The sequence below is a fragment of the Gigantopelta aegis genome, chromosome 4 (genome assembly GCF_016097555.1).
Source record: "Gigantopelta aegis isolate Gae_Host chromosome 4, Gae_host_genome, whole genome shotgun sequence".
NCBI classification, from domain to species: Eukaryota; Metazoa; Mollusca; class Gastropoda; order Neomphalida; family Peltospiridae; genus Gigantopelta; species Gigantopelta aegis.
The window spans coordinates 4,673,582-4,701,220 of NC_054702.1; the positions used below are offsets into that span (position 1 = coordinate 4,673,582).

The window sequence follows — 27,639 nt, forward strand, 5'->3', positions numbered from 1 at the left end:
ACTGGCGTTGAAGACGAGACAATGTATTTACTGTGGAAGTTTAGACGTTATTAATCGGAACAATCTACAACGGCAGCAAACTCACGACACGCGAATGGAATCAACACGGGCTGGCCATGTTATTAGTTTATTAGTTACTGGTCGCTGTGGAAATAGTCCAGGTAGAGATTCCTACACGCACAAAATATGCGTACAAGCATACTCATGCCTACACGGACACACGTAAACACAGGCAAAGACACATACTCACGCATAGTTACACATGCAAGCGTGCATAAGTACTGAAGAAAACTTAACTCTATTTAAGATATGTGCTCGATGTTTTTCCTTTCTCTACATAATGCCATTTACCACACAAGCACAGCGGTGACCACTGGAAATTGTATCGATGTACAAGAGAGTTCTGCAGATATGTTCACAAAACCAAGAGAGTATGAGAAAAAACCCTCCTCTCCAAAAACAGCAACAATATACAAAACAAATAATAATAAAATATTAAATATAATAATTACACCCACTCCCCACAAAGGCCCGATTGAATTACAGCGTTAGTCATGATACCCCTGTAAATTGTCATGGACCACCCCCACCCCCCAAATACCACCATCATGGTAAGGAAAAAAGGTCTTACATTTGTCATTTTAACGAAGGAACCCAAGAATAGAGAATTTTCATTTACAATGAAATGTATGATACGTTAATCGACATGCAATATTTTTTTCTGATAAATAATTTCTTCCCAGTTAACAGCTGCAATCATAGTGTTTTTAAAACATAAAAATCCAAACCCATTATCGCATTTACCATCTGATGGACACTTGCTTGCAAATTGTGTTCGGAGACGTTGTTAATGCTCCCATCTCGAGTACAGCTATTATTATTATTTAACAGGTAGAACAGATCACACACAGTGTTTTCTTTCAGGTAACGCCCTATTCTTCGTTATCCTTGAATGCAGTCGCTAACCTTGGTCACACAATATGCATTAAACTGGCAAAACACACCGACGCTGGGTCTGGGGTTTGTGTCAGGCAAGTGTGGCAAAGATACCACGTCTAGCGTAGATTCTGAAGTATGGGTCCGTAACTGTTACGTGTTATCAATACATATATATGTATGTATGTAAGTATGTATGTGCGTACCAATCTATCTGCCTGTCTGCCTGTCTAGCTATCTATGTTTGTATGTATGTAGGTAGGTATGTAGGTATTATATCGTATATATGTAGGCATATAGGTATATATGATTTATATATACATTTTAATCAATTTGTTAATGTCGTTGTTCGCCTGATCGGTGTGTTTTTGTCACATTCTGCGACTTTCTCTTTCGACTGTTACCACACTTGCCACACCCAGGCCCAGCTTTGGTGTGTTTTGGGTCTAACGATCAAAATGCGGGGCCGTTCTCCACTGACCAAGGTAACAGTAATAAAACAAACCCCACACCTGTTAATGCAGTTGTGTTTGTGTTCTGCACGGTGCGACGGTGCTATGGCATGAAAACTACGAGATTGTATCTTTAAGCCAACATTCCTTTTCCCTCCATCGTAAACAGAGCAATTACTACACTCAGACTGAACATTAAATCGGAATGAAAAGCTGATGTATATGACGTCATCACCGGATGTTCCTTTCAACATAGACGAGACATCACTCCGGAAGTAAATTATACATCCATCCATCCCCGTTAATGAATAATGGTCATGTGATGAGTCACATGGTCGTTGCACGGCGGTTTGAGCCACTTTTACCCGTAATCACTTTCTGTATGGCCTGTTTGAAGCGCATCGACGAACTCGTCTTTCTATGGCGGCCTTCACGAGTACCTCTCGTCCTCTTGAAGTCCCTAAACAGGTCCTTAAACATGTCGGTGATCGTTAGGACCTGTGTCCAGTCCGCGGCGGACACCTCATAGAATCTACAGCCCAGTTCGTCCGCTAGCTCACCCGCTTCCGCTTCCGTAACTTGTCGATCGTGGAGCAGATCTATCTTGTTGCCCACGAGAATACCGGTGATGGAAGAAGACTTCCTCACAGTCTCCACGTGTCGCTTCAGCTGGGATATTTCCAGAAACGACGCCCGGTCCGTTATAGAATACACAAACACAAAGCAGTCCGCCCACATCGCGTATCCGTCTTTCCAACCAGTTTGGGCCTGCAAAACGAAACTTACAGTTACCATTTTAATCATGAATGAATGATTGATTGATTGAATGAATGAATGAATGTATGTTTAACGACACCCCAGCACAAACACAAATACAGCAACTATTGGGTACATGCGTAAATAAACTGATGATCAATATAAAAAGTCAAGAGATAAATTAAAATAGTGTAATGAAGTGTGCAACAAATAGAAATATCACAGGTAAAATTAAAATCGAAATGATTCCATCACATTTCTTCTACCAAATACATTAATCATCAGCACAAAACATACTTTTAAACATTTTTGTAATCTATGAAATGTTACATGTATAACAATATCATGTCTTCGCTTTCAACCAATAATATTAACTGCTTGTGTGCAATTCAAATGTCAATAATATATTATTATTAAACACCAATATGATTAAAATTAGCTCTACTGGTCTCACCAGTAGATTTAACAGCATTGCATGGACTCCCATGTCCAGGTGACATTTCATCTATAAATAACAATTTAAATATCGACCAATTACACTTCGCCTTTTATAACGTCATTCGGGAGCACACACATTCTAAAAATATCGGTCGAGACTATTTATGCAATAGCCGAACTTGTTGGTCTATTTCAAAATTGAAAAAAAACAGGGGGAAAAATGCAGTAATAAATTCTGGATTGTATACTAATATAAACAATTTTATGGCTATACCATCACGGTTTTGTTTTTCGTCTTGAAACGAATTTTATAAAACAAATTATATTAAAATTAGTTTCCGGCATACTTCGTAATTCACCGAATCATTTCATATACCCTCGGCATAATCCCGAATGTTTTCAAATTCTTTTCAAATCACTGGCATGATTTTGCAAGTAAGGTTTTCATTGGTCGAACGAAAGGTCAACTGGACATGAGCTCCAACGGGCTGCTGTTAGATCCACATGTAATAGAGGAGCTAATTGTAATTAGATTGATTAAACACATACCGTTTCAAACAACATTTTTAAATGAAAACAAATCAGTGTAAGTAAAAAGGTTTCTTTACAAATTACCATCAAATTGCATAGTATATAATATCTTCCTTTGTGATACAGGTATGGGACAGCCAAGAAAAAGCACGCGCAGTTCTACCTTTAAACTAAGTTATTTGTAGTATTGCATTACTTTGAACAGTAACAATGCACGTGAGACGGCATACCTTGTATTACACATGAGATTCAATGTATAAAATCTTATGTTATTTTTGTATTTACATTACAAATAAATATTTCCCAAAAATTGTTATGAGAGTTGATATGGGTTTAGAAGTTATTGACATGTTTTTATATAAGTTTTAGCATTATTTAATATCTAGGTACACGCCAGTTCCTCGGTTCCCGTTTGACGCAAACGAACTATAATCCATGTTAAATTTAATCAGGATAACAGTTTTGTCATTCTGATTACACGTTAATGAACAAAGGCAATTTCCCAAGGCGATGTCCACTAACATTCAGCAGACACGTTCAGAAATTGACGTCTTCACGTTTCCGGAAATTGTTACAATGGATTCAGCGACGCCTCTAATCCACAGTTCTGCCATGTCGGTTGTCTGTCCAGAAAAGTGGGTCAGTCGTTAGTGATTGCGAATCAAGTGCCTACCAGCCTATCAGCCTTTTTTGTTTGTTTTTTGTTGTTGTTTAAAATAATTTCAGTTTGGTTTCACATAAGAAGAAAAGTAAAAGTGTTTAGAAAATAACAGAAACATACTGTTTTGTGTGCAGTTTAGAAAACAATCGGCTTAAATATAAATAACTTGTATAGAATGGCATAGGTTGGTATTATTCTGTTGATAACAGTTGCCGTCATAATATATATGTGTATATATATATATATATATATATACACACACATGCATATATGACAATTGCATTAAAACATATCACCAGTCCAGTACCGACAGTAATTATCACAACTGTATATTTAATCTAAGAGATGTACAACGTCGCAGATCATAGAACGTCGCAGACCAAAGACAATTTTTACAAAAACATAGCATCAGACGCTTTGTGGCGGGACGGAAACGTTGAAATATATAGAAACATGATATCTGCGTCTGGTCTGCGACAATTTTCGGAAATCTGCGACTGTTACAGATTTTATGGGAATACGTTGAACTTAGACTTACCTGTCCCGCCGTGTCGAGAATGTCTAGCCTGACATTGTCGTCATCTACCTGCGTGTGACACTTGTACACACTTTCTGTACGATCAAAGAAATCATGGATTAAATTGCGTTCTAAACACACATCAATATATCAGTTAACTCAGTTATAGTCATCTAACTGGATGTCACATTTATATATCCTTTGTGTAACGGTCAAAGAAGTAATGGGCTAGTCTAGCTTCTAAACACACATCAATATATCAACTAAATCAGTTATCGTCGTTTAACTGGATCTTGCATTGGTACATACTATCAAATGTATACCAACGTCCGTGGTATGTGCTGTACTGTCTGTGGGAACATGCATATAAAATATGACTTATTACTAATGGAACAAATTATAGCGGGCTTTCTCTGAAGATTACGTGTCAGAATTACCAAACGTTTGACATCCAGTAGCTGATGATTAACTAATCAACCAATGAGCTTTAGTAGTGTTGTTAAACAAACCAAGTTTTAATAGTTTTCTTATACTCAAGGTCAGACGGCTGATAGCTATTACGTAATGATCAACAATGTTCAACACACGCGCACACACACGTTAACGCACGTGTTTGCACACACAATAAAATTTCCAAATGTAATTTTTGCTAAGTGGTACATTTAACCGCTGACAATGTTAACCAACCCTTATGACTTTCTTACCTAGTGTGGGACAGTATTCTCCAATAAATCGCCTTGTTAGAAACCTCACAGTTAACGCTGAAAATAAGCATTATCATTATTACAAAACAATTTTTGATTTGGTTTGGTTTTGTCTTTTTTTTCTATGGTAAAGATCAGTTGATCTATTAATGAAATATTGAATGTACATGATTATAACTAAATAAAATTAGCGAGAATGAAATATTTGAAACCCATTTAAGATTCGAACCCCAGGTCAGTTAATTATTGTGTTAACTTGGGCGTACATCAGTCTGCATTGGTTACATATAATAGTCTGTTATGTAAGGCTGTGAATATGACTGCCCAACCTGTTCATTGTCTACGCTCTGTGAATAATATTAATAAAACAGAATAGCCTTGACTTTATATTTGAACTGCGAATCCTGACAACCAGCCATCCCCAATAATACTAAATTATGTGTAGTCAACAAGTTATCTGCGTGGAACAGCTGGCGACGTCATATACTGTGTACATGACAAACGTGCCTACACTGTAATTGGATTTGGGCATGTAAACGAGTTAAGTAAATAAGTACGCTATCTGACAGAATGTTCTTGTAATGTTCTATCCGATTAGGTAGATCCATATTATGCTCGTAATGTTCTGATTACACCAGACACAATGTTATGAAATCTACCTATGGATAATCCACGCTTATTATGGACGGTAGGGAACCTGTATCTACCTCCCTGGTGGGTAATAAGGCAAGTTACAAACAGTCGGCGCGTAGTTGGATAATGTCAGCGGAGGAGGGATTTCCTACGCAGAAGAGACAGGAATAGCGTGGTTTGTTCTGGTTTTGTCTCTCGTGTGCTATACATCATTACGAAACGGTGCATCTTGACTAGCTCTATGTTATCACGGCGGCTAGGCGAACACACGTAACCGTGGGGTGAACATTTAAAAACAGGCTGACCGGCGGAAGCCAAATCACTCGGTGCTAGATTACAGGACGAAACGATTCCACTATTTTAAGCGAGGGTTACGTTAATGTACTCTCACCTGGTTGTCATCGTTACGTATAATCCGAGACAGGTGAGGTGAAAGAGTCAAAACGTGATCTCTCGCAGTTGTCTTGTCAGTTAAGTAGTTCGTATTACACCTTGATTATTTTAACACAGGCCGTTACACAACGACATATGAATAACACTGGCGTAGGGAGGGGGAGGGGGGGGGGGTGCAGGGGGCACGTGTCCCTCACCTTTTAACAGCAACGATGTTTCTTGTATATATATATATATATATATAGTGTGTGTGTGTGTGTGTGTGCGTGTGCGTGTGTGCGTGTGCCCCTCCCACGTTTTGACACCTTACTACGCCCGTGAGTAACATGTATATTTTTTACAGTGATAAAATGGGTTTTACATGAGATAATAAGATACTGTTGAACAATATACTGATGATATGTTATACTGAGCAACAGAAGAGACAAACTCCGATATTAATTTTGTTTTCTTGAATAAAAAAAAAAGTAAGAAGAAATTTGTTTAATGACATATCAACCAATCAGTCAATCAATCAATCAATCAATAAAAATAGTAATGGGACACAATCATAATAAATAAAAACATAAATGCAGCTGAATAAATGTAGTGTTGGAAAGCAATAAGGGTTCACAGAAAGACTGACAGCAATGGCTGCTGTTAATTCCCTCGTTCACGGTGTCAGGGCGTTAACCATGTTACTCTCAGTCACACAATGCTGACATATTATCGCATTATTACATCTTTTAATGTTTTATATCTCTCGAGATGATGTAAATATATATATATATATATATATATATATATATATATATATATATATATATATAGAGAGATAGAGAGAGAGAGAGAGAGAGAGAGAGAGAGAGAGAGAGAGAGAGAGAGATTAATACGCTAGAGAGCAGGATGTAGCTCCGTGGTAAAGCGCTCGCCTGATGCGTGGTCAGTTTAGGATCGACCCCTTTCGGTGGGCCCATTGTGCTATTGCTCTCTCTCAAGCTAAAGCACCACGGCTGGTATACCAAAGGCTGTGGTATGTTCTATCCTGAATGTTGCATGGTGCATATAAAAGATCCCTTTCTACTAATGGAAAAATATAGCTCTAGTGGTGTCGTTAAACAAACTTTAACTTTAATACGCCAGTAGTTCATTACATTTGGTCTGTAATATCAACCGTTTCCTTATTCATTTCTCTCCGTATATTTACAAACTTATGAAACAAGTGTAGGAAGAAAGAAGGAAGAATACTGTTAACGTCTCTATATATACACGTATAGCCTATACACCAATTAATTAAGTATAGTAAGCCACGCATACCGTATTAAAATGATAACACAGGTATCAGTGTAGCTACAACGACCAACACTGCTACAATAACCAAATTCTAAAGGTGAACCAGTCCATCTGTTTAAAAGTAGGTACATTGAGAGGAATTTGCCGAGAGGGTGAAATCGAATACGTTAACATACTCCACAAATGTACCACAACAAGCAATGGAAATGTAGAAACCTAATTGGTGTAGTCGGCAACAACCAGCAGAGGGCCTCCACATCTATAACATCTAAACAAACTGTCTTCACCATTCAGAAGTTCTGAAACCACCACGTTCTGTACTATATACCCCAGGGTCTTGCACAGAACTGGGCGACATAGGTTGGATGGGTTTGGGAGAGGCAGTTGCGTCCCAGGAAAATATCAAAATGTCCTTGTTTTTCCTAGTTAGAGAAATTCCTATACTACTATGCCCCAATTGTTTCCCTCCGCTCATCCCCGAGTTATTTCGCTCTAATTACTGCCCAGTATCATGTCATTCCTGATTAATTTTCTGGAATCCACGCGCTGTCTGTGATAACCTGGTGAAGTCTATAATGAGCTGAGAAAGCCGCTGATAACGTATAAACAAACACACGGGAGCTCTTGGGATGTTTCTGTCGTGTGTGGTTCGAGAACTCCACGCGGTGCACTACAGGCTAAACACTTACCTCTAACCCACTGCACGGTCATAGCAGTTTCAACATTCTAGCTGATATACAGTTTTAATTATTAGTAAATTTATCCAATAAACGTAACACATCAGTCTAATATTAAACACTATTGGTTTGTACTGGACAGCCTCAAATACAGAATTTATGGGTTACAAAATTTAGTTTAAATAGTTTAATTAATTTAGCATGCCTGTAAACTAAATCACTTCCCCCTCTCACCCACCCCATGTAAGGCGAGAGCCAAGGGATCCACACTGCTAGTTCAAAAACGTTGAAAAACGTGTTTTTGAGAATTTTTCGGAGGTCATGGAGGTCACACCACATGAACACTTAAATAAACATGGGTACTTAGAATTGTTAATATTTATGTTGTTTAAATTGCGTGTTCGTCTAAAGACCACCAGGGGCGGGATTCAGCTCAGTCGGTTGAGTGCTCGCTTGGTGTGCTTGTGTCGCACGATCCATTCAACTGATTGAGATTGTTCCCGTTTCAACTAGTGCACCACAACTGGTCAAAGGCTGTGGTGTGTGCTTTCCTGTTTGTAGGAAAGTGTATATAAAAGATTCCTTGCCGCATTAAAAAAAATATAGCGGATTTCCTCTGATGACTACGTGTCAGAATTACGAAATGTTTGCCATCCAATAGCCGATAATTAATTAATCAAGGTACGCTAGTGGTGTCGTTAAACAAAACAAACTTTAACTAAACACCACCATTAATTACATCGATTTTAATTTCGAGAAACAAATAAATGCTTATTGTTGCTGGTTTTTGTTGTTTTTCTTTAAGCGGTCAGTGTTTTCATTACGGTCTTGAAATACAGAACTACATGTCAGTTATAATCCAGTGTTGAAACTGGTTTGTGCTACTTTATTTATTTAATACCACCGTTATACAGATTATGATTTTTAAAAAAGTTTAATTGAATAACACAACTTACTTCGTCTGAAAAGTTAATTGAATTTTGTGTAATTGACAACGCTGATCGTCTTGGCTAGGGACATGACATTATCCATTCCAATCTATGTGCTCCAGTGAACTCATTAACAACAAAACAAACAAAAAAATCTCAACGTTTTTACATTCTCATGACGTACAAGGAATATTTAAACACCTTCTCGAAACACTAATACTTTTTATCACGTTCTCAAAACACGAATATCTTTTTATCGTGTCACTTAACATTCTCGAAACATGAACGTTGCTATGACCTTCATAAAATACGATGTTTTTAATACGTTTTCGAAAAATGAATTATATCACGTTGTTGACATACAAACTGTGATAATCAAAAGTTCAGAATATACTCAACAAAATTAATTAAGGGTCAGAAAACAGTTTCGACGGTTTTTGTTTATACATATATGGTAAAATATAGCTTGTTCCATTGTAGGGTCTGACTTTCTGAGGCATGTTCTTAAACTTTAACCTGTAATAAATCCTAGCTGTATGCACATTTCAGTAGCTTTCAAAATTGACTGAAACTATGTTTAGAGATTATATGTGATCAAAACCCGCTAAAACTATTACCAAAGCGTCTACTACCTCTATTATTGCGAGGATAGAATACGATCTAATGCGCGTTAATTTAACACCAGTCATGTTATGTTGTACAAACAGTTTGTTTCTCTACGGCATATTATACATAGAGAATCAGACACTTTTTCCAAAACATAAAGCAAATAGTTATAGCAGTTTATTGTTTTCTACGTTCCACAATTTATGGCATAAGTGCCAACAAAAATAGCTAACGCTATTTGAGTAAATATGTAATGTAATGGGATAATGTATATGTTTTTATTCGTGCATATTTGTAGTTCTTTTCCGTTATGTCTTTTATCCTTTTGTGCCATCTTCTAATCACCACCATTATCAACATCATTCTTTTAGTATTATTATTTTATTTTTATCACAGCTAGGTATATCAAAGTCCTTGGTACGCCCCATCTGTGGAAACGTGTTAATAAATTATCCAGCCTTCTATTCCGTGAAAATAATGAGTCTGCCGCCCGCGGATTTCTTCAGACTAAGTGCCGAAAAAAACCATTCGATCAAATCAACCAATTAGCTCCATTTTCAATTTTGATGAACCGTTCTGAATTATGCGTCCAAATTATCCTATCAAAAAATTACGTATAATTTTTTATTTGACTTTAATCCTACGAAATATTCGCTAATTCAAGAGCACCAAAGCCAACCACTCGCCCACTACCGACCCTGGCCGGGCTGCTTGGGTTCCCTTGCACATGCCAATGTGGGCGACTCCCTCTCCCACCTCCACCTCCCACAAACCATTTCCTATCCTGGGCGGAGGAGCCGGCGAAAGTCGACACATGCGCCCAAGACAGGCGTGTGCTACAGCAACTTGTTCTGAATGTGCATGTTAAAACCTATAATCTGACCCGACGTAAACCGTAATTCTTAAACACATTAATAGTCATTGGTGGATCGTGCAAGAAATTCTTCTCAAAACAAATGCGGCTATTGGCATCTTATTTCAAAATGTTCCAGGGGAGCTTGACCCCGACTCCCTCTACAGATCCTGCTCCCTGTGACTAACGTTTATAGTTTAAAAAGTTCTGTTATGCCGTTAAATGTTTCTGTCTTTTTCTACCGCTTATGCGCGTACAATACGATGGAAGAATCTACACCTGAGAAAACTGTGATTTGCATTTACGAATACATTTATGTGTATAGATTTACCGGAGTCAAAATGTCAGCGAAAAGCAATACAAGTAGCCAGCAATACAAACAGTTAAAATGGATAACAATATCAGTTAGGTTTATACGCTATTTACATTACGAGAAATATTTGTGTTCATTTCCCCGCCAACCAAATAGAGACACTCGTTGCGTATTTGTTGATAATGTTACCTGTTTTTCCCACACCGGGTCTTCCTAGCAACACCATCTTGCACGTGAGGTCCTTAGAGTCGTTTCCATTGGGGGGTTTCAGGCGGCTGCCATTGAGCGACATACTAAGTGCTCGCTAAATCCCTACACTGTTGACGTGCACGAGGTTGATGTTGTTGGTTTCCTGTTTACACATCCCATCCCCACGACTGTCGGCTGCTCGCAAATGTCAAGTGCCTGAAACAAGACGAAACGTTAACGGTGAACATCGATAGATCGCCACACGAGTAACGTCTCAAATGACGTTCTGTTGCCGCGGGAAATACATTTACATTGCAGTTAGCTGCAGACGGCATTAACGATTCGCGGTAAAAAAAAAATATAAAAGAAATAAAATAAAAATAAAACTATAAAAAAGACAATAAGAATAAGTAGCTAGACAAAAGGCAATAAACTGTAGCAAATATTTTAAAATCAATAATAGTTCGTTTGTACGAAGATGAATATTAGCTACAGACGACATTAGAGCCGCGGCGAAATATAAGATAAAAGAGAACAAACTGAAAACAACAAAATAGATCAATAGTAGTTCGTTTATGCCAAAAAAATGCATACATGTATGCAAATCTGTAGAGCCAATATGGAAATTAAAGTCTGTGTCATACGACAACCAGTTAGTACAAGAGCACAATCTATTTGGTTTAGGGGGCAGCTGCCACCAGAAACCTTCGGGGAAAAGTATTATATTATTTTAGAACCGCCCTTTGTCTAGCTGGAGAAGGCAGTATTTCACCATGTTTCATTCCAGCCAGTGCACTACGCCTGGTTTATCAAAGGCCGTGCTGTGTGCTATCATGTCTGTGGGATAGTGCATATAAAAGATCCCTTGCATATTTGTTGATAATGTAGCGGGTTTCATCTATAAGTCTATAAGTCTAAATTACTAAATGGTTGACACCCAGTAGACGATGATTAATATGTCAATGTGCTCTAGTGGTGTCGTTAAACAAAACAAACGTGACAAACTTAACCGATTGTTTTCACGACCGCTCCGTAGTCATTTTTGACTAGATACAGTGATTGTGACAGCGTGTGTACAGCTGCACCTCTGTAGACGACAGAGTTAAGGGGTGTTTAATAAATGGGCTACAATACTAAGAGATACACCCCTGCACTTCTTAATTGTAATTGTCACCGTTGGTAGGCCCATTGGGTTATTTCTCGTTCCAGCCAGTACTTCACAACTGGTGTAACAAAGGTGTAACATCCTATGTGTGGTATGGTGCATATAAAAGATCCCTAGCTGCTAATCAAAAAGAGTAGCCCATGAGGTGGCGACAGTGGGTTTCCTCTCTCATTATCTGTGTGGTCCTTAACCATATGTCCGACGCTATATGACCGTAAATAAAATGTGTTGAGTGCATAGTTAAATAAAACATTTCCTTCTTTCCATATAACCGTAAATAAAATGTGTTGAGTGCATCGTTAAATAAAACCTGTCCTTCCTTCCTGTAATTGTTAATAATGAACAACATACAACGTTTGCTAAATCTACTCACTGCCATCATATACTTCTGAAACAAAATAATAATATGGAGGCACGTGCTTTTTCAGATCCTTAGGAACAACAAACAGTTACTTTGCTTTGTTTAACGACACCACTAGAGCACACTGATTTATTAATCATCGGCTATTGGTTGTCAAACATTTGGTAATTTGACATACGGCCGTAGAAACGATATCTGGAGGGTGGTGGTGTCACAATCTCCAATGGGAGGAGGAACGTCATAATTTTACCATTATTTATACAGAGTAGGACAAGCAGGTGCATTATCGTCCTCAAGTCGAAGGGGGGAGGTCTGTGCGCCTGTTCCTATTGGCCCGTTTTCCACTTCACGAAATGCGGAACTGGCTGCATACATATATACTGATCAACAAAGGAAACACAAATATTAATTTAGTTTTCTTCAATTTATTTTAAATTACTCACTTTGGATCTTATTAGTTTTTGTGCTCATTGAAATTATCACTGTCTTGTGAACATGTTAGTCCCATTTTAACAGTCTCTTTCCAGAATTAATTTTATCATGAACAAAATATATATATTTACAAATAATTGCGTTTCTTTTGTTGTTCGGTATATATTTATAAATACCAGGAGATCGGCTACAGGATTTTACTAGGGAAGGAGTTTAACGATTACCCAAATAGTCTGACGTATAGGCAATCTTCCCTAGGAAATATCCTACCGTCCAAACCATAGGGAAAAGTATGTAAGGTAGCTGTGTAGTACGGAAGAACTGCCTTTGACATGCAATGGATTGTTATCTATAAGAGTCATAAGAGTCAGTGAAGATATTAGCAAACGAAGGGACCAGTTGTATTAATTCCAGTTTCAATCAAGGGGGGGGGGGGGAGGCAGGCATAATATCCAGTTGCCCCCCCCCCCCCCCAATTTTCGACATCGAACAACTAATACATCATAAGTTAAAGTGTCAACATATCGAACCTTTAGACATTCCATCAAACGTTTATCAAAATTACTTTTTTGGTATAGGCTGATCTCCTGTCTCTCTCTCTCTCTCTCTCTCTCTCTCTCTCTCTCTCTCTCTCTCTCTCTCTCTCTCTCTCTCTCTCTCTCTCTCTCTCTCTCTGGACATAGACACGTTAATTTGGTATCCTATCCTATCCCAACAGACGAAACTGCCAGTCAAAGAGAACGAATCTGATTGAATGTCACTCACAAAGTTCCTGGGTTGCATGTGTGAGCTATCGAAAACAGTTGGAGCGATCCACGTGTGACATGATGTGACGTGTGATTATATTGTGTACAACACGACATTGCTCCGAGCGAATACGGGTTTGATAGCTATATCCCAGTGGGTAATAACATGGCCGATAACATTGTGACACACTGAGTTACCACAACCTTTTCGGATCCGGAGGATAGTCGTAATAGTATGGGCTCACAGGACGGCTACACTGAGTTACCGACTGAGGACGGACATTCCGTTTTAGACACCAGAACAATGAGACATCACAATACGAATACGTGTGTCTCATTTCTAGGGCTGATAACAAGAATTTGATATGTCAAAAGCATTGCTTTTCAGAAGAAAAAAGAAGAACAAACGAAACCATTAATAAAAATACCAACTCAATGCCCCCCCCCCCCCCTAAAATTAAACAAGCTCCCACCCACAAAACAAACCCACCTAACATACAAACAATAAAAACAAACACAGAAACACATTTTCAACCACATACAAATCATAAATAATTAATTTCAAACAAACAATGGACTTTCCTCAATTTCATTCATTTCATTTCAACTTATTTCGTGCTTATATCCAATTAAGGTTCAAGCACGCTATCCTGAGCACACACCTCAGCTATCTGGTTGGTCTGTTCAGGACAGTGGGTTAGTTGTTTGTGGCAAATGAGAAAGAAGAGGGTGTAGTGGTCTTACACCTACACATTGAGTCGGTAAAACTCACTCTAGGTGGGGGCAGGTACCGGCTGCGATCCCAGTATCTACCAGCCTCATAACCGATGATTTAACCACGACACCATCTAGGTCGGTTTTCCTCAGTTCTTGTTGTGAGTGAATGGTTTATAACTGTAGCTACACCGGGTTCTTCTGGCTCTTATTCAGGTTGTCGTAATGACGAGTGCGGATTCTGATAGTCTTCAAATACAGAGCCGGTTGTATGATCCGCGGGGCCTGTAGCACAAATAACAGCGGGGTCCCCTTCCCAGGATATATATTTTTCAACCCCCTCGGGGAGAGGGGAAAAATTACCTGAGGAAAATAAATGTACACATCACCGCGGGGCTGCCTGAAGCGGCTCTGCTCAAACAGAATGCCATCAGTAAATGGAGACTCACGGTACTTTGATACATGCATAGTAGTGACATACATGTATATGTATATATGTATGTACAAATATAGTCTTTAATTGTTTGTTGATATTGCAACTTTTTAATGTTATTTTGTGCACTCTGTTCCCATGTGGAATGTTTAAATGCAATAATTTTTATCTTATCTGATTTCGATAGTAGGCCTATTGCTTCACGGTAATAAATCATAAACGAAACAAATTGTTTGATATGTGCGTCGGAATTGAGAGAGGGCAGCTACAAAATACTACAAATACTACAATGTTACTGTTCAGTCTGTCCGCTGTTCTCAAATTCGCATCACACAAAAACGCTTAGGAAAACATCTGGAACCGGTTGTTGAAACGTCAGTTAGTCCGTGCTGAAGCAACATGTTCAAAAGCAGACACAAGATCAGTAGAGCTAACGCACGTGGAGAAATGTGTTGAAACATTGTTGTGAACCACGCAACTTATCACTTATCCGCCCGTTGTCAAGACATGTGTTGAAACATTGTTGTAAACCACGTAACTTATCACTTATCCGCCCGTTGTCAAGACATGACTTGAAACATTGTTGTGAACCACATAACTTATCACTTATCCGCCCGTTGTCAAGACATGTGTTGAAACACTGTTGTGAACCACGTAACTTATCACTTATCCGCCCGTTGTCAAGACATGGCTTGATTTGTAATATTTAAACAATACTATTTACAAAAAGTGTATTATGCTGAACCATGATGAGCTGAACCCTGTTTTGAATAACAAAGCCCTGGTGATTTCTGAATGACAAAAAGCACATACCTTCATTCACTATTATAGTTACTGTGAAAACACTGCAACACTTTGATGAAAAGGTAGAACAAAACTCGCATTGAATACTGTCAAACTTGTATGGGTCATCTGTCCGAATTTCTCGCATCGCCCGAGAGAAGAAGAAGAAAAAACAACACCCTCTCACCACAAAGTGGTCAAATAAAGCGTCTGGTCGAGTAATCACCATAAAGCAGAACGAATGTCAAACGTCCGCGCTTTAAGCCGTCGCTAACACGTCTTTCACATCAAACAGGACGGACGTGGACACGACCGCTGGTTCGTAACACTGACACCAACACGGTCTCTGTCTAAAACGCGGCTTCTTCTCTCTCTCAATACGGAGCTGCCCAGTCTCAATTACCAGGACGGTGTAGGGAGTAACCGGCCGATAAACGGACGTCACAGATAACCGTTAGCTGGATGTGCGAGATTATCGAACTCCTCGCGATCTATAGGACGTGATTGCCACTGTGTGAAGATGCTCCCGGTTTGGACCAGACCGTGTCAGCACTTGACGGAGTTGATGGGATCCTTTTGAACAGTGAAGAATGTGCCGTCTGCTCGACGGAGTCCGCCTAGTTTGTTCGCTATGTTTGGATTAGGGCTGAAAGTGCAGCTCGTTGGTGCATGTTAAATGTGTTTAAAATAAAGTTATCTGATAAATAATAACAACATAATTAATTAATCATAATTAATAATATTAATACTACCATTATCACACTACTACTACAACAACTACAACTACAACAACAACTACTACGACTACCCCTACTACAGCTACTACAACTACTATTACTACTACACTTCAACTACTATACTACTTCTACTACTAGTAGTACTTCTACCATTAAACTACCACTACTATTACTACTACTACTACTACTACTCCTACTGCTGCTGCTGCTGCTGCTGCTGTTACAGATGTAATGTTCATTGTAGATCGCTATCTATCATTTAGAGAGAAAGTAACATATACTTGTACAAATAATAAAAATTTACCTCTAAAGATAATATTAGTTTGTCTTACCTGAACGACAGTTCTGTATGAAATGTACAATCTAGAATCCAGCGAGTAGAGAGTTGGCTATCTGAAACCATTGACAAGTTTCAACCTCTCGTCACCTTCTTAAATTCTATATATATATATACAATATACAGTTACTTTCCTCCAATACAAAGTAGACAAAAGTTGTGCCTATTATCAGGTACCCCAATCACAAGTCACCGTAACCTTTCACAATTTGTTATCACTTGCGGAGAGATTAAACTCGCTGGACACGAGAGTGGCAGTTATTCCACCTATCCCCGGGGTGTTTACCTTTACTTTTGATAGTCGGTGATCCAGATGAATGGAATACTCAAACTGAGATACGTTGTGTGGAAACCTTTACAGCAAAAGATCCCCTGCTGGTATGACTGATTGGTGGACTGCGGCACTTCACAGGTGACCACATTTATTACGACAATCATTTGCACTGCAGATAAAGCAACGATAAAACTGAAGAGTTTAAAAATGTGTCCCCACAAGGACACGAACAACTGACCTGAAGATCACCAGGATTTGATCCGCGTCACGAAGTAGCATCAAGGTGCATTGTAACTTTGGGGTCATACAGCAACGTTCCCTAGACGTCAGGAGATGCCAACAACCGGAGAAGTCGGCATTATATTAATTCGAATTTCATCTGGAGGTTGGCAGTTTATTATATTCAAAACCGGCCTCGGTGGTGTCGTAGTTAAGCCATCGGACATAAGGTTGGTAGGTACAGGGTTCGCAGCCCGGTACCGGCTCCTACACAGAACGAGTTTTAACGACTCAATGGGTAGGCGTAAGACCACTACACCCTCTTCTGTCTCACTAACCACTAACAACTAACCCACTGTCCTGGACAAACAGCCCAGGTAGCTGAGGTGTGTGGCCAGGACAGCGTGCTGGAACCTTAATTGGATATAATCACGAAAATAAGTTGAAATGAAATGAATGGATCTTCAAAGTGGGAGAGGGTAGTATATCGTTCCTCCACATTGTTCACGCTTATGTATCCATCTGTATTTAGTGTTTAGGCCATAAGACCGCCAACTTGGTAGACATAATATTTAAAGCAAGGGTTTTAACATGAAACAAAAGAAAGGAAATTAAAAGACACTGGGAAAAAAGGGACAGAGATCAAAGCAAAGCAAAGAGAGGGCAGGAAATGAAAGGAAATGAAATGAAATAAAAGAAACATTAAAACACACCAACCCATTTTAAACTGCGGCTTTTGATAATCCATCACAGGGCAATTGCGAATCGATCCAAGTAATGACATTGAACATCCAGTATTACCACAAAGATCATCCTTCCAAGTAATAGCAGCAAATCTTTCATAAACACTTTTTTCCACAGACAGCACAACACATACCACGCTATTTGGTTCAACAATGGACATTGGCTGGAACAGGTGGGGGTCGATCTCACAACCTATGGCACCTCACCTAAGCCGTATACCCTTGAGATAAACCCACACTCGGTTATTCATCTTCTAACAATACAGTCGGGGTGTCTTTCTATGAATCAGATTCTTACCTGTCACTACCTGCCTCGGTGCTGTAGTGGTTAATCCACTGGACATAAGGCTGGTAGGTACTGGGTTCGCCTACCAGTACCGGCTCCAACCCAGAATGAGTATAATTTCTCAATGGGTACGCGTAAGGCTACTACATCGACTTCTCTTTAACTAACCACTAACCCACTGTCCTGGACAGACAGTCCGAATACTAGTAGCTGAGGACAGGATAGCGTGTTTGAATCTGAAGTTAATATAAGCAGGAAAATAACTATAAATGAATGAATGAGCACCTGTCCCTGGTGTTCTGTTCTCTGGCTATATTTCCTGTGTCTTGTGGGTCACATTTTACGACCTGTCTCAATTTGTTCAAGGGTATCGTCTCCCTGTTCCTAGACACTCTTTGAAGTTGTTTCGGTACAGGTATGTGTCACTCTTTTGTTGTGGGCGAGAGATGGACAGTTTTATGGTCAACTATCACTGAAATATCAGCAGTCAACCGTATCGTATTGAAATTGGACACCACTCAAAGTGACCAAGGCGGTGCATGGTGTTGGACGACTCAGCGTTTTGTTGAAGTGTTCTTAGTCAAAGGTCAAAGGTCAGATGTTTATGTACTAGGTTTTATCGTAACGAAGCAATCAACATGTTTGAAATATGAATGAAAAAAAACACCTAACCAAAAAAAAACCCACCAATATTTGGAATAATTTACAAAAGTATCCCTAAATATTTGTCTTTTTTTTCTGCACACAACTGGAACTCCTAGATCCCTTGCTGCTAATCGAAAAGAGTAGCCCATGAAGTGGCGACTGCCGGTTTCCTCTTTCAATATATGTGTGGTCCTTAACCATATGTCTGACGCCATATAACCGTAAATAAAATGTGTTGAGTGCGTCGTTAAATAAAACATTTTTTTTTTTTTTAATGCCACTTCAATCCAGTTTAAGAGGAACACAATTAATGCAAAGTTAAGACAGTCCGTGTAAATACATTATTACAAATGACAGTTTTGGCATGCATTTTCTGCCCCAGGTAGGTTCTCTGCCATGTCTGCATTGCACTGTCAACGTTGTGCAAGTATTGTACGTGCATAAATAAATAAACCTCGTGAGACCTAGACGACGCGATATTTGAGCTTGATAAAACGTCATCAGTCTTTCGTCGCAATCCTGCCAGGCGAACGCTTCAGCTGACTCCACTTTTTAGTTAGAAATATTATTATTGATTTCAGTGATAGCTTTCCCTAATCCTACCGCTACCCACCATATTCACATCATTTTCAAATTCCTTCATTAACAATGCATTATAACCCGTTCCCCCACCTTTTAAGTTTGCAGGTCGCACCGTAAAAAAAAAAGACAGTGTGGGTGCCACCACGCCACCCCAACCCCAATGCCACTGTGGGTTGCCACCAATATAAAACATGCTGGCTACATCAATGTATTTTCAGCATACTATCAGATAAACATACTATACTACTAGTACCGGCATCGATGGAGTCGTGATTAGGCAATAGGGTTCGGATCCCAGTCGAGGCATGGGCTTTTTAATCCAGATACCGACTCCGAAAAAAAAAAACCCAGTGTCAGAATGACCATATGTTTGACGTCCAATAACCGATGATAAGATAAAAAATCAAAGTGCTCTAGTGGCCTCGTTAAAGAAGACAAACTTTACTTTACTTTAATATACTAGTATTATGTTCATGATATCATTTACACCAACAGAAACAGAAACATTTACGTCAAACGTAACTGGATACTGTAAACAAATCAAACAGTAAATATCAGTGAAATCTTACCTCGATAGAAACAGCAAAAAAAACCCCCACCTACCAGTGATCAACTGTCAAATCTATAGCTATTCTACGAGGTGAGAAACTCTCGACAAATATCCTACTCTCCACTTAGTTTGCTAAAAACCTGACCGTGTCAGCAATATGGACCGAACGTGACTCCGCGCCACGGCTTGTTTGTTTATCGCTAGCCAGTTTGTGGGCAAACTGACTTCTGGATGGCGCACCGACTCCAAAAGCCTCGGTAATAAGTTGATTTGTGCCAACATGTGAGACGGTTTGCTCGCTAGCTTGACGCGCTAGTTTCTCCTTTGATCCACCGCCGTGAGGATACCTGCACACGCAGTCAGGTAAACGACACGAGACTCGAAGAAATATGTCCTAGTGACTGACAATCAGGTGTTAATAACCGAACACGGACAGCACTCCGGACTAGAGTATGTCTGTTGTAGATAAGAAATCAAATGAAAAAAGATTATCATCGATGGTCTAGAGGATAAGCCAGCGGTGTGGTAGGTACTAAGTTCGAGGCTCGGTAACGTCTCCGACCCAAACTGAGATTGAAACACACAACGCGTCGATAGGGAGCTGTATGGTCACAACATCTACTTCTCTCTCACTAACAATTTATAAAATTTGTTTTGTTTAACGACACCACTAGAGAACATTTATCTATTTATCATCAGCTATTGGATGTCAATCATTTGGTAATTTTGATATACAGTCTTAAAGAGGAAACCCGCTACATTTTTCCATTAGTACTAGGGATCTTTTATATGCCTTATTCCTGATAGGATATCACATGACACGGCCTTTGATATACCATTCGTGGTGCATTGGCTGGAACGAGGAATAGCCCAATGGGTCCACCGACGGGGATCGATCCTAAGCCGACCGTGTATCAAGCGAGCGTTTTACGACTGGGCTACATCCCGCCCAACCACTAGCAACTGACGTGGACAGAGAAGTTGAACCGTACTTGGATATAACCTCGATACTATGCTGGAATGAAATCTAGCACCATAGTTCAGCACAAAATCTTTTTATCTAATATATCTCTTTATGGAAATATTTAAATAAAAGATATGCGTCTGTCTTGTTTCCGAATTGCCCTGGGAATTGATCCCTTGATTCTAATAACAAGAAATGTAGCAGGGTTTTTTTTTCTTCTGAGGACTATGTGTCAGAATTACCAAATACTTGACATCGAATACCGGATGGTTAATCAATGAGTGCGCTCTAGTGGTGCCGTTAAACAAAACAAACTTTATATGTCGGGCATTGTGCATATATATAGCACAGTATTAATTTTTCTACCTATATATCGAAACGTTTATATTGATAACAATACACGTACTATTGTCTATATGTATAAACGCATATAACTGTACTTTCCACACAGTAATCTCAGTGGCGGACCTAAGGTTTTTTTGTTTTGTGGCGGGGTTTCAATTTTTTTTTTTAAGTTGAAGGATCCGATGTTTCCTTCGGGAATGTTTGTGTCCTTCAACTACATGTCAATGCCCCCCCCCCCCCCCCGCGACGCCCAAAAAAAAAAAAAAAAAAATAAAAAAATAAAAAAAAAAAAAAAAAAAAATAATAAAAAAATAAAATAAAATAAATAAATAAATTAATAATAATAATAATAATAATAATAATAATAATAAATCTGGAACCGCCACTGAATCTAGTATTTGTGGCCACGCTTCTGAAGAGATCAGTGGGGTAGTATATATTTATACAGAGGAGGGACTCGATATTAGCCAGGTAAACAGATGGCTAGGTTTTCATCGCATTACCTCCTGGTTCTTACAGCGGACACTGCTATCTATTTGTCTAAGAGCAGCAGTAGGCATTATCTTCCCGACGTGCTGGGATGTTTACACTACCCGTACGGTGACGAGCCTCGAGCTAGAGAGAACACTCTGGCCGTGCTACAGGGTGGGGCTTTGGTCTGGCACAGTTACAGTTCCGTTGAAAGTGATAACAGCAAGGGTGTTTACCAAAAACATTCGTTTGACAATTTGAATATGTATATGTTATTTATTGCTGATACATATGAACATACATATGGATATAAGAAGCACTAGCAGCAGTAGTAATTAGTAACTTTAGTAATAGTAGTAGTAGTAGTAGTAGTAGTAATAGTAGTAGTAATAGTAGTAGTAGTAGTAGTAATAGTAGTAGTAGTAGTAGCAGAAGCAATGGTCATAGTAGTAGTAGTAGTAGTAGTAGTAGTAATAGTAGTAGTAGTAGTAGTAGTAATAGTAGTAGTAATAATAATAGTAGTAGTAGTAGTAGTAGTAATAGTAGTAGTAGTAGTAGTAGTAGTAATAGTAGTTCCAGCAGTAGTAGTAGTAGTACCAGTTTCCGTATTAGTAGTAGTAGTAGTAGCAGAAGCAATGGTCGTAGTAGTAGTAGTAGTAGTAGTAGTAGTAGGGGTGGGGGTGGCAGTAGTAGTGGTGGTGGTGGTGGTGGTGGCAGTAGTAGTAGTAGTAGTAGTGGTGGGGTGGGGGTGGCAGTAGTAGTAGTAGTGGTGGTGGTGGCGGTGGCAGTAGTAGTAGTAGTAGTAGTAATAGTAGTAGTAGTAGTAGTAGTAGTAATAGTAGTTCCAGCAGTAGTAGTAGTAGTAGTAGTAGTAATAGTAGTAGTAGTAGTAGTAGTAATAGTAGTTCCAGCAGTAGTAGTAGTAGTAGTACCAGTTTCCGTGTTAGTAGTAGTAGTAGTAGTAGCAGAAGCAATGGTCGTAGTAGTAGTAGTAGTAGTAGTAGTAGGGGTGGGGGTGGCAGTAGTAGTGGTGGTGGTGGTGGTGGTGGTAGCAGTAGTAGTAGTGGTGGGGTGGGGGTGGCAGTAGTAGTAGTAGTGGTGGTGGTGGCGGTAGCAGTAGTAGTAGTAGTAGTAGTAGTAGTAGTGGGGGTGGTGGTGGCAGTAGTAGTAGTAGTAGTAGTAGTAGTAGTAGTAATATCAGTAGTAGTATCAATAGTAGTAGCAGCAGCAATAGTAGTAGTAGTAGGAGCTGCAGCAGCAGTAGTCGTAGTAGTAGCAGTTTCCGTATCAGTAGTATTAGTAGTAGTAGAAGAAGTAGTAGTAGTAGTAGTAGTAGTAGAAGAAGAAATAGTAGTAGTAGTAGTAGAAGAAGTAGTAGTAGAAGAAGAAGTAGTAGTAGTAGTAGAAGAAATAGTAGTAGTAGTAGTAGTAGTAGTAGTAGTAGTAGTAGTAGTAGTAGTAGTAGTAGTAGTAGTAGTAGTAGTAGTAGTAGTAGTAGTAGTAGCAGCAGCAGCAGCAGCAGCAGCAGAAGTGGTACTGACGTAATATAATATAATAAATAATACCGATGGAGTGGCTGGTGGAAATGTTCATGTGCAGTGGACACCGATCTAGTGCCAGCAATCGAGCATTCTCCCAAGTCACACAAGTCCTGTAGCTTCAATTATTTACTACGTTTTTTATTACACGTGGTAACATCTCTGAAAAAAGTCAACTTTATGGGGAAGTAAACATGAAATTCATCAGATGCTGCAGGGTTGTGGCCCCTTACAAATTATATTGGATTTTTAATATCTCTCTCTCTCTCTCTCTCTCTCTCTCTCTCTCTCTCTCTCTCTCTCTCTCTCTCTCTCTCTCTCTCTCTCTCTCTCTTACTCTATATTTCTGTATCAAACTGGTGATGTATCATTAAATATATTTTAATATTTCTTTCAGCTAATATATCTGTGAATGTCAACCAGTGTTCTAGGTTACTATTCAATTGGTTCATCTTGTTTAGCCGATTGGGATCGTCGACTGTCATGACAGGATACAAATAACCACGTTTAAATATCTCTTATCTGCAGTTTTCTAGTCTCAAAATCACAATTTTATACACTGACATCTGCACATCTGACGTGGAGCGATCTTCCTATATTAAATATCGTCATCCACAGCTATCACGCACGGAACTAAGGATGGAAGTGACGCGTCACCATCATCTAATAACTGAAATTCTGGATACATTAAAGTGTCAGATGTTTTAATAATAACGTTATCTGTGAAACATCACTGTCACGTCCACACTGATGCCAGTTGAAAGTAGTATATATAAAACAAAGTGACAGATGTCGTCTGCTTCTCTTGTGCCTAAACTCAGTCATGGATCTCAGACTTGCCATTCTCGTTCTCTGGCTGACATTCGGTGAGTTGTGTACATCTAGTCATTTCTTAATGGTGGTTGTTCTGCTGTTGAACATTTTACTATGTGGATAAGAACTGTTTTGTATAAACCTTTATAAATAATGATTATTACAGTTTCTTCGTCTGATTTAATATACAGTTTTAATATTTGTAGGACGCATAAATTAAGATCCCTCACCCTTTGTTTCCACGTGACTCTAATAGCACGTGACATTCTGTGAGACTTGAAACATTTTCACATATAACTACCAATATTGTAGGTAATGTAGTCAGGGAGTCCTCATTTATGGCATGCGAAAACGATCACATCTCCAGTAAAGGATGACATCTCCAGTAAAGTATCTCACGAATAGCTGTCCTATAAAAGGAGGCACTAGATAGGGATTCACAGCTTAATTTCTACTGGGATGTATGCGGCCATTGAATGCTAAAAGGTTTCAGGTTTCTTCAACATGTATTACTTGGGTGTATTCTTTTCCTTGACTACATATATTTTTGAAGGCTGATTTTAATTGACTTATCTGGTGACGATACATGAACACATATACACCTTTTGTAACGTATTTTTCTTTCTGTTTTGTTTTAGTTTCAGTTTTATCCCAGGACGAGACAGTAACATGCACCAATAACGACAAGACGTACGCCCCTGGGGAATCGTACCCAGCTGGGGACGGCTGTAACACCTGCACGTGCTCAGAAAACGGAGTTTCGGGATGCACACAAATGGGTTGTAAAACTAATCCAAAAGTCTGTACAGTTGGGGCCAAGACATACGCTCCTGGAGAATCGTACACAGCTGAGGATGGCTGTAATACATGCACGTGCTCAGAAAATGGAGTTTCTGCCTGCACGCTGAAAGCTTGCGTGACCAAACCGAAAGGAAAAAGCTGCGTAGTGGGAGACAACTCGTACAAGCATTTCGAGATCTTCACCGCCGAGGACGGATGTAACAGATGCATATGTTTTAACGGTAATCCCAGGTGTACAAACAGGCCATCGTGTTGGCCAGAAGAGAAGAAACAGTGCACCGCGGGAGACAAGGTTTATAAGCACATGGAGAAGTTCACGGCAGATGATGGGTGTAACCCATGTAGGTGTATCTACGATAAAGTCAGGTGTTTACACCTGTCGCGGTGTATGGACCCAGAGAAGAACAAGTGCACAGTGGGCGACAAGACGTACAACCACACAGAAGTGTTTTTGGCAGAAGATGGATGCAACAGATGCTGGTGCTTCGCGACGAAGATTTCATGCACCAGACGGGCGTGTCCCATGGGCTGTGAAAAAGCGGGCAAGACGTACAAGCACGGGGAAATCGCTCGCCTAGTGGATGGCTGCAACTCATGCAGGTGTTGGTCTGGGAAGCTGACCTGCTCCAGTCTCGTCTGCGATGCTAGCTGCACTGTCGATGGCAAGGTGTTTCAAAGTGGCACCAGCTTCACCCATCCAGACGGATGCAATAAATGCTTTTGTCGGCATGGACGTGCTGGGTGCACACGACTTTTGTGTCCTCCTAAGGAAGGGAAGGTGGATAACGTGGAGGAGGAAAAAGTGGAGAATGAGGAGAAGGAAGAGGAGAAAGTGGTGGATGAGAAAATAGTGGATGAGGAGGAGAAGGAAGAGGAAAAGAAGGAGAAAGAGGATGAGGTGGAGGAGTAGATATTAGTGCGTGACCAGATTATTAAATATGCCAGTTGACATATTGTTTGCTTGTTGTAGTTTGCTTTGTTTTTAGTTTGATGAACTGGCTTTCTTTGTGTGGAATGATCAAACGTGTGTCTTAATGTCTTAGTGTATGGATGCTAATCGTGTGACCTTCCTCTAGGGCATGCTGTGTTATAGCATGTTGAGGTAGTAGTAGCAGTAATAGTAGTACTAGTACTAGTAGTAGTAGTAACAGTAGCAACAGAAGCAGCAGGAGTAGAATAGTAGTAGTAGTAGCAGTAGTAGTAGTAGTAGTAGTAACATCAGTAGTAGTAGTAGTAACAACAACAGTAGTAGTAGCAGCAACAATGGTAGTAGTAGCAGTAGTAGTAACATCAGCAGCAGTAGTAACAGCAGCAGCAGTAGTACCAGCAGCAGCAGTGGATGTAGTAGTAGTAACAGCAGCAGCAGCATCATTATTATTATTATTATTATTATTAGTAGTAGTAGTAGTAGTAGTAGTAGTAGTAGTAGTAGTAGTAGCAGTAGTAGTAGTAGTAGCAGCAGTAGATTTAGACGTAGTAGTAGTAGTGGTGGTGGTTATGGTGGTGGTTGTAGTAGTAGTAGTGGTGGTGGTGGTAGTGGTGGTTGTAGCAGTAGTAGTAGTGATGTGATGGTAATGAAGTGGCTAGTGCAAATTGTCATATGCAATGGATGCTCATTTAGTGTCGGCATTTGTGCATTCGTAATGCATCGGGGCGGGATGTAGCCCAATGGTAAAGCGCTTGCTAGATGCGCGGTCAATTTGGGATTGATCCCCGTCGATGGGCCCAATGGGCTATTTCTCGTTCCAGCCAGTGCACCACAGCTGGTATATCAAATGCCGTGGTATGTGCAATCTTGTATGTAGGATGGTGCATATAAAAGATCCCTTGATGCTAGTGGAAAAATGTAGCGGATTTCCTGGCTAAGACTATATGTAAACATTACCAAATGTTTGACATCCAATAGCCGATGATAAATAAATCAATGTTCTGTAGTGGTGTCGTTAAACAACACCAACTTTCTTTGGTAATGCATCTGTCACCCAAGTCAAACATGCCACCTAAGTTCAATTACTTACTACGTTTGTTATCACACGTATTTGTAACAGTCGCTGAACGTCAACTTCAAGGGAAGCAAGCGTGCAATTCGCCAGAAGTTGCAGGGTTGTGGTCCTTTATATGTTACAAGTGTAGCACCACAAGTTCTGTGATTGGTTGTAAATGTGAGTGTGTTGGTTGTAAAAAACATTAGTTTCATCTGGGCCAAAAATGTATGCAATTTTATTTCATCTAGTACCACCGTGTCAAGTAGCCTTGTGCTTGGAACATGTATGGGGTACCTGCAAAAAAGAGTACTCCAATTGTGTGCGAAACTAGGAGTGTTGTAGAAACATCTGGTTATACCGAAAATGAGCTATGGGAGGTACAATGTTCTGCAGTTAATACTTTGAGGTAGGGGTTGTAGTACTGGTATTTATGGGTCATAGTTTGGTTGATATATTGCATGTAGTGTTTTTAAACACAAACGTTAACATGGTCGCCTATGGGATTTTAATTGGTATAGTCCAACCTATAGCACATATTCAGTGCATAGTAAAAAAGATTATGATATTTGTGATTTAATTATATTAAATAATATTTTGATTAATTAGCCGTCACTCGGCCATGCAAGTTCACAATGATCTTGACCGTGACAATAATCACTGTGCATGGCTCTGAATGGAGTTTGAATAAAACTTGGTGTAAGTTGATAATTTATTTTATTGTTAAAGCTGTATTATCCAATGTTAATAGCTAAATAATAAGCTGGATTATAGATTGTAGGAATACATCCAATATACATATTGTATTGATCTGGATTAGAAAATAATGCAATAAAATAGATGTTCGGGTAATTATGT

At 39.5% G+C, this 27,639-nt stretch overlaps 2 protein-coding genes across 2 annotated transcripts; one reads left to right on the forward strand and one right to left on the reverse strand.

Annotated features, from left to right (window-relative positions):
* Window positions 1-301: 301 nt before the first annotated feature.
* On the reverse strand, window positions 302-11,220 carry LOC121372526 (ras-related and estrogen-regulated growth inhibitor-like). The gene is made up of 4 exons (XM_041498894.1): window positions 10,861-11,220; window positions 4,996-5,052; window positions 4,313-4,386; window positions 302-2,156 (listed from the first exon to the last, which is right to left on the reverse strand). Exons 1-4 carry the CDS (start codon window positions 10,961-10,963, stop codon window positions 1,716-1,718), a joined length of 675 nt encoding a protein of 224 aa, XP_041354828.1. The 5' UTR covers window positions 10,964-11,220; the 3' UTR covers window positions 302-1,715.
* A 12,788-nt stretch (window positions 11,221-24,008) lies between these two features.
* Window positions 24,009-25,709, forward strand: LOC121372095 (kielin/chordin-like protein). Its single transcript, XM_041498358.1, has 2 exons — window positions 24,009-24,051; window positions 24,637-25,709. Exons 1-2 carry the CDS (start codon window positions 24,009-24,011, stop codon window positions 25,707-25,709), a joined length of 1,116 nt encoding a protein of 371 aa, XP_041354292.1.
* The last annotated feature ends 1,930 nt before the right edge of the window (window positions 25,710-27,639 follow it).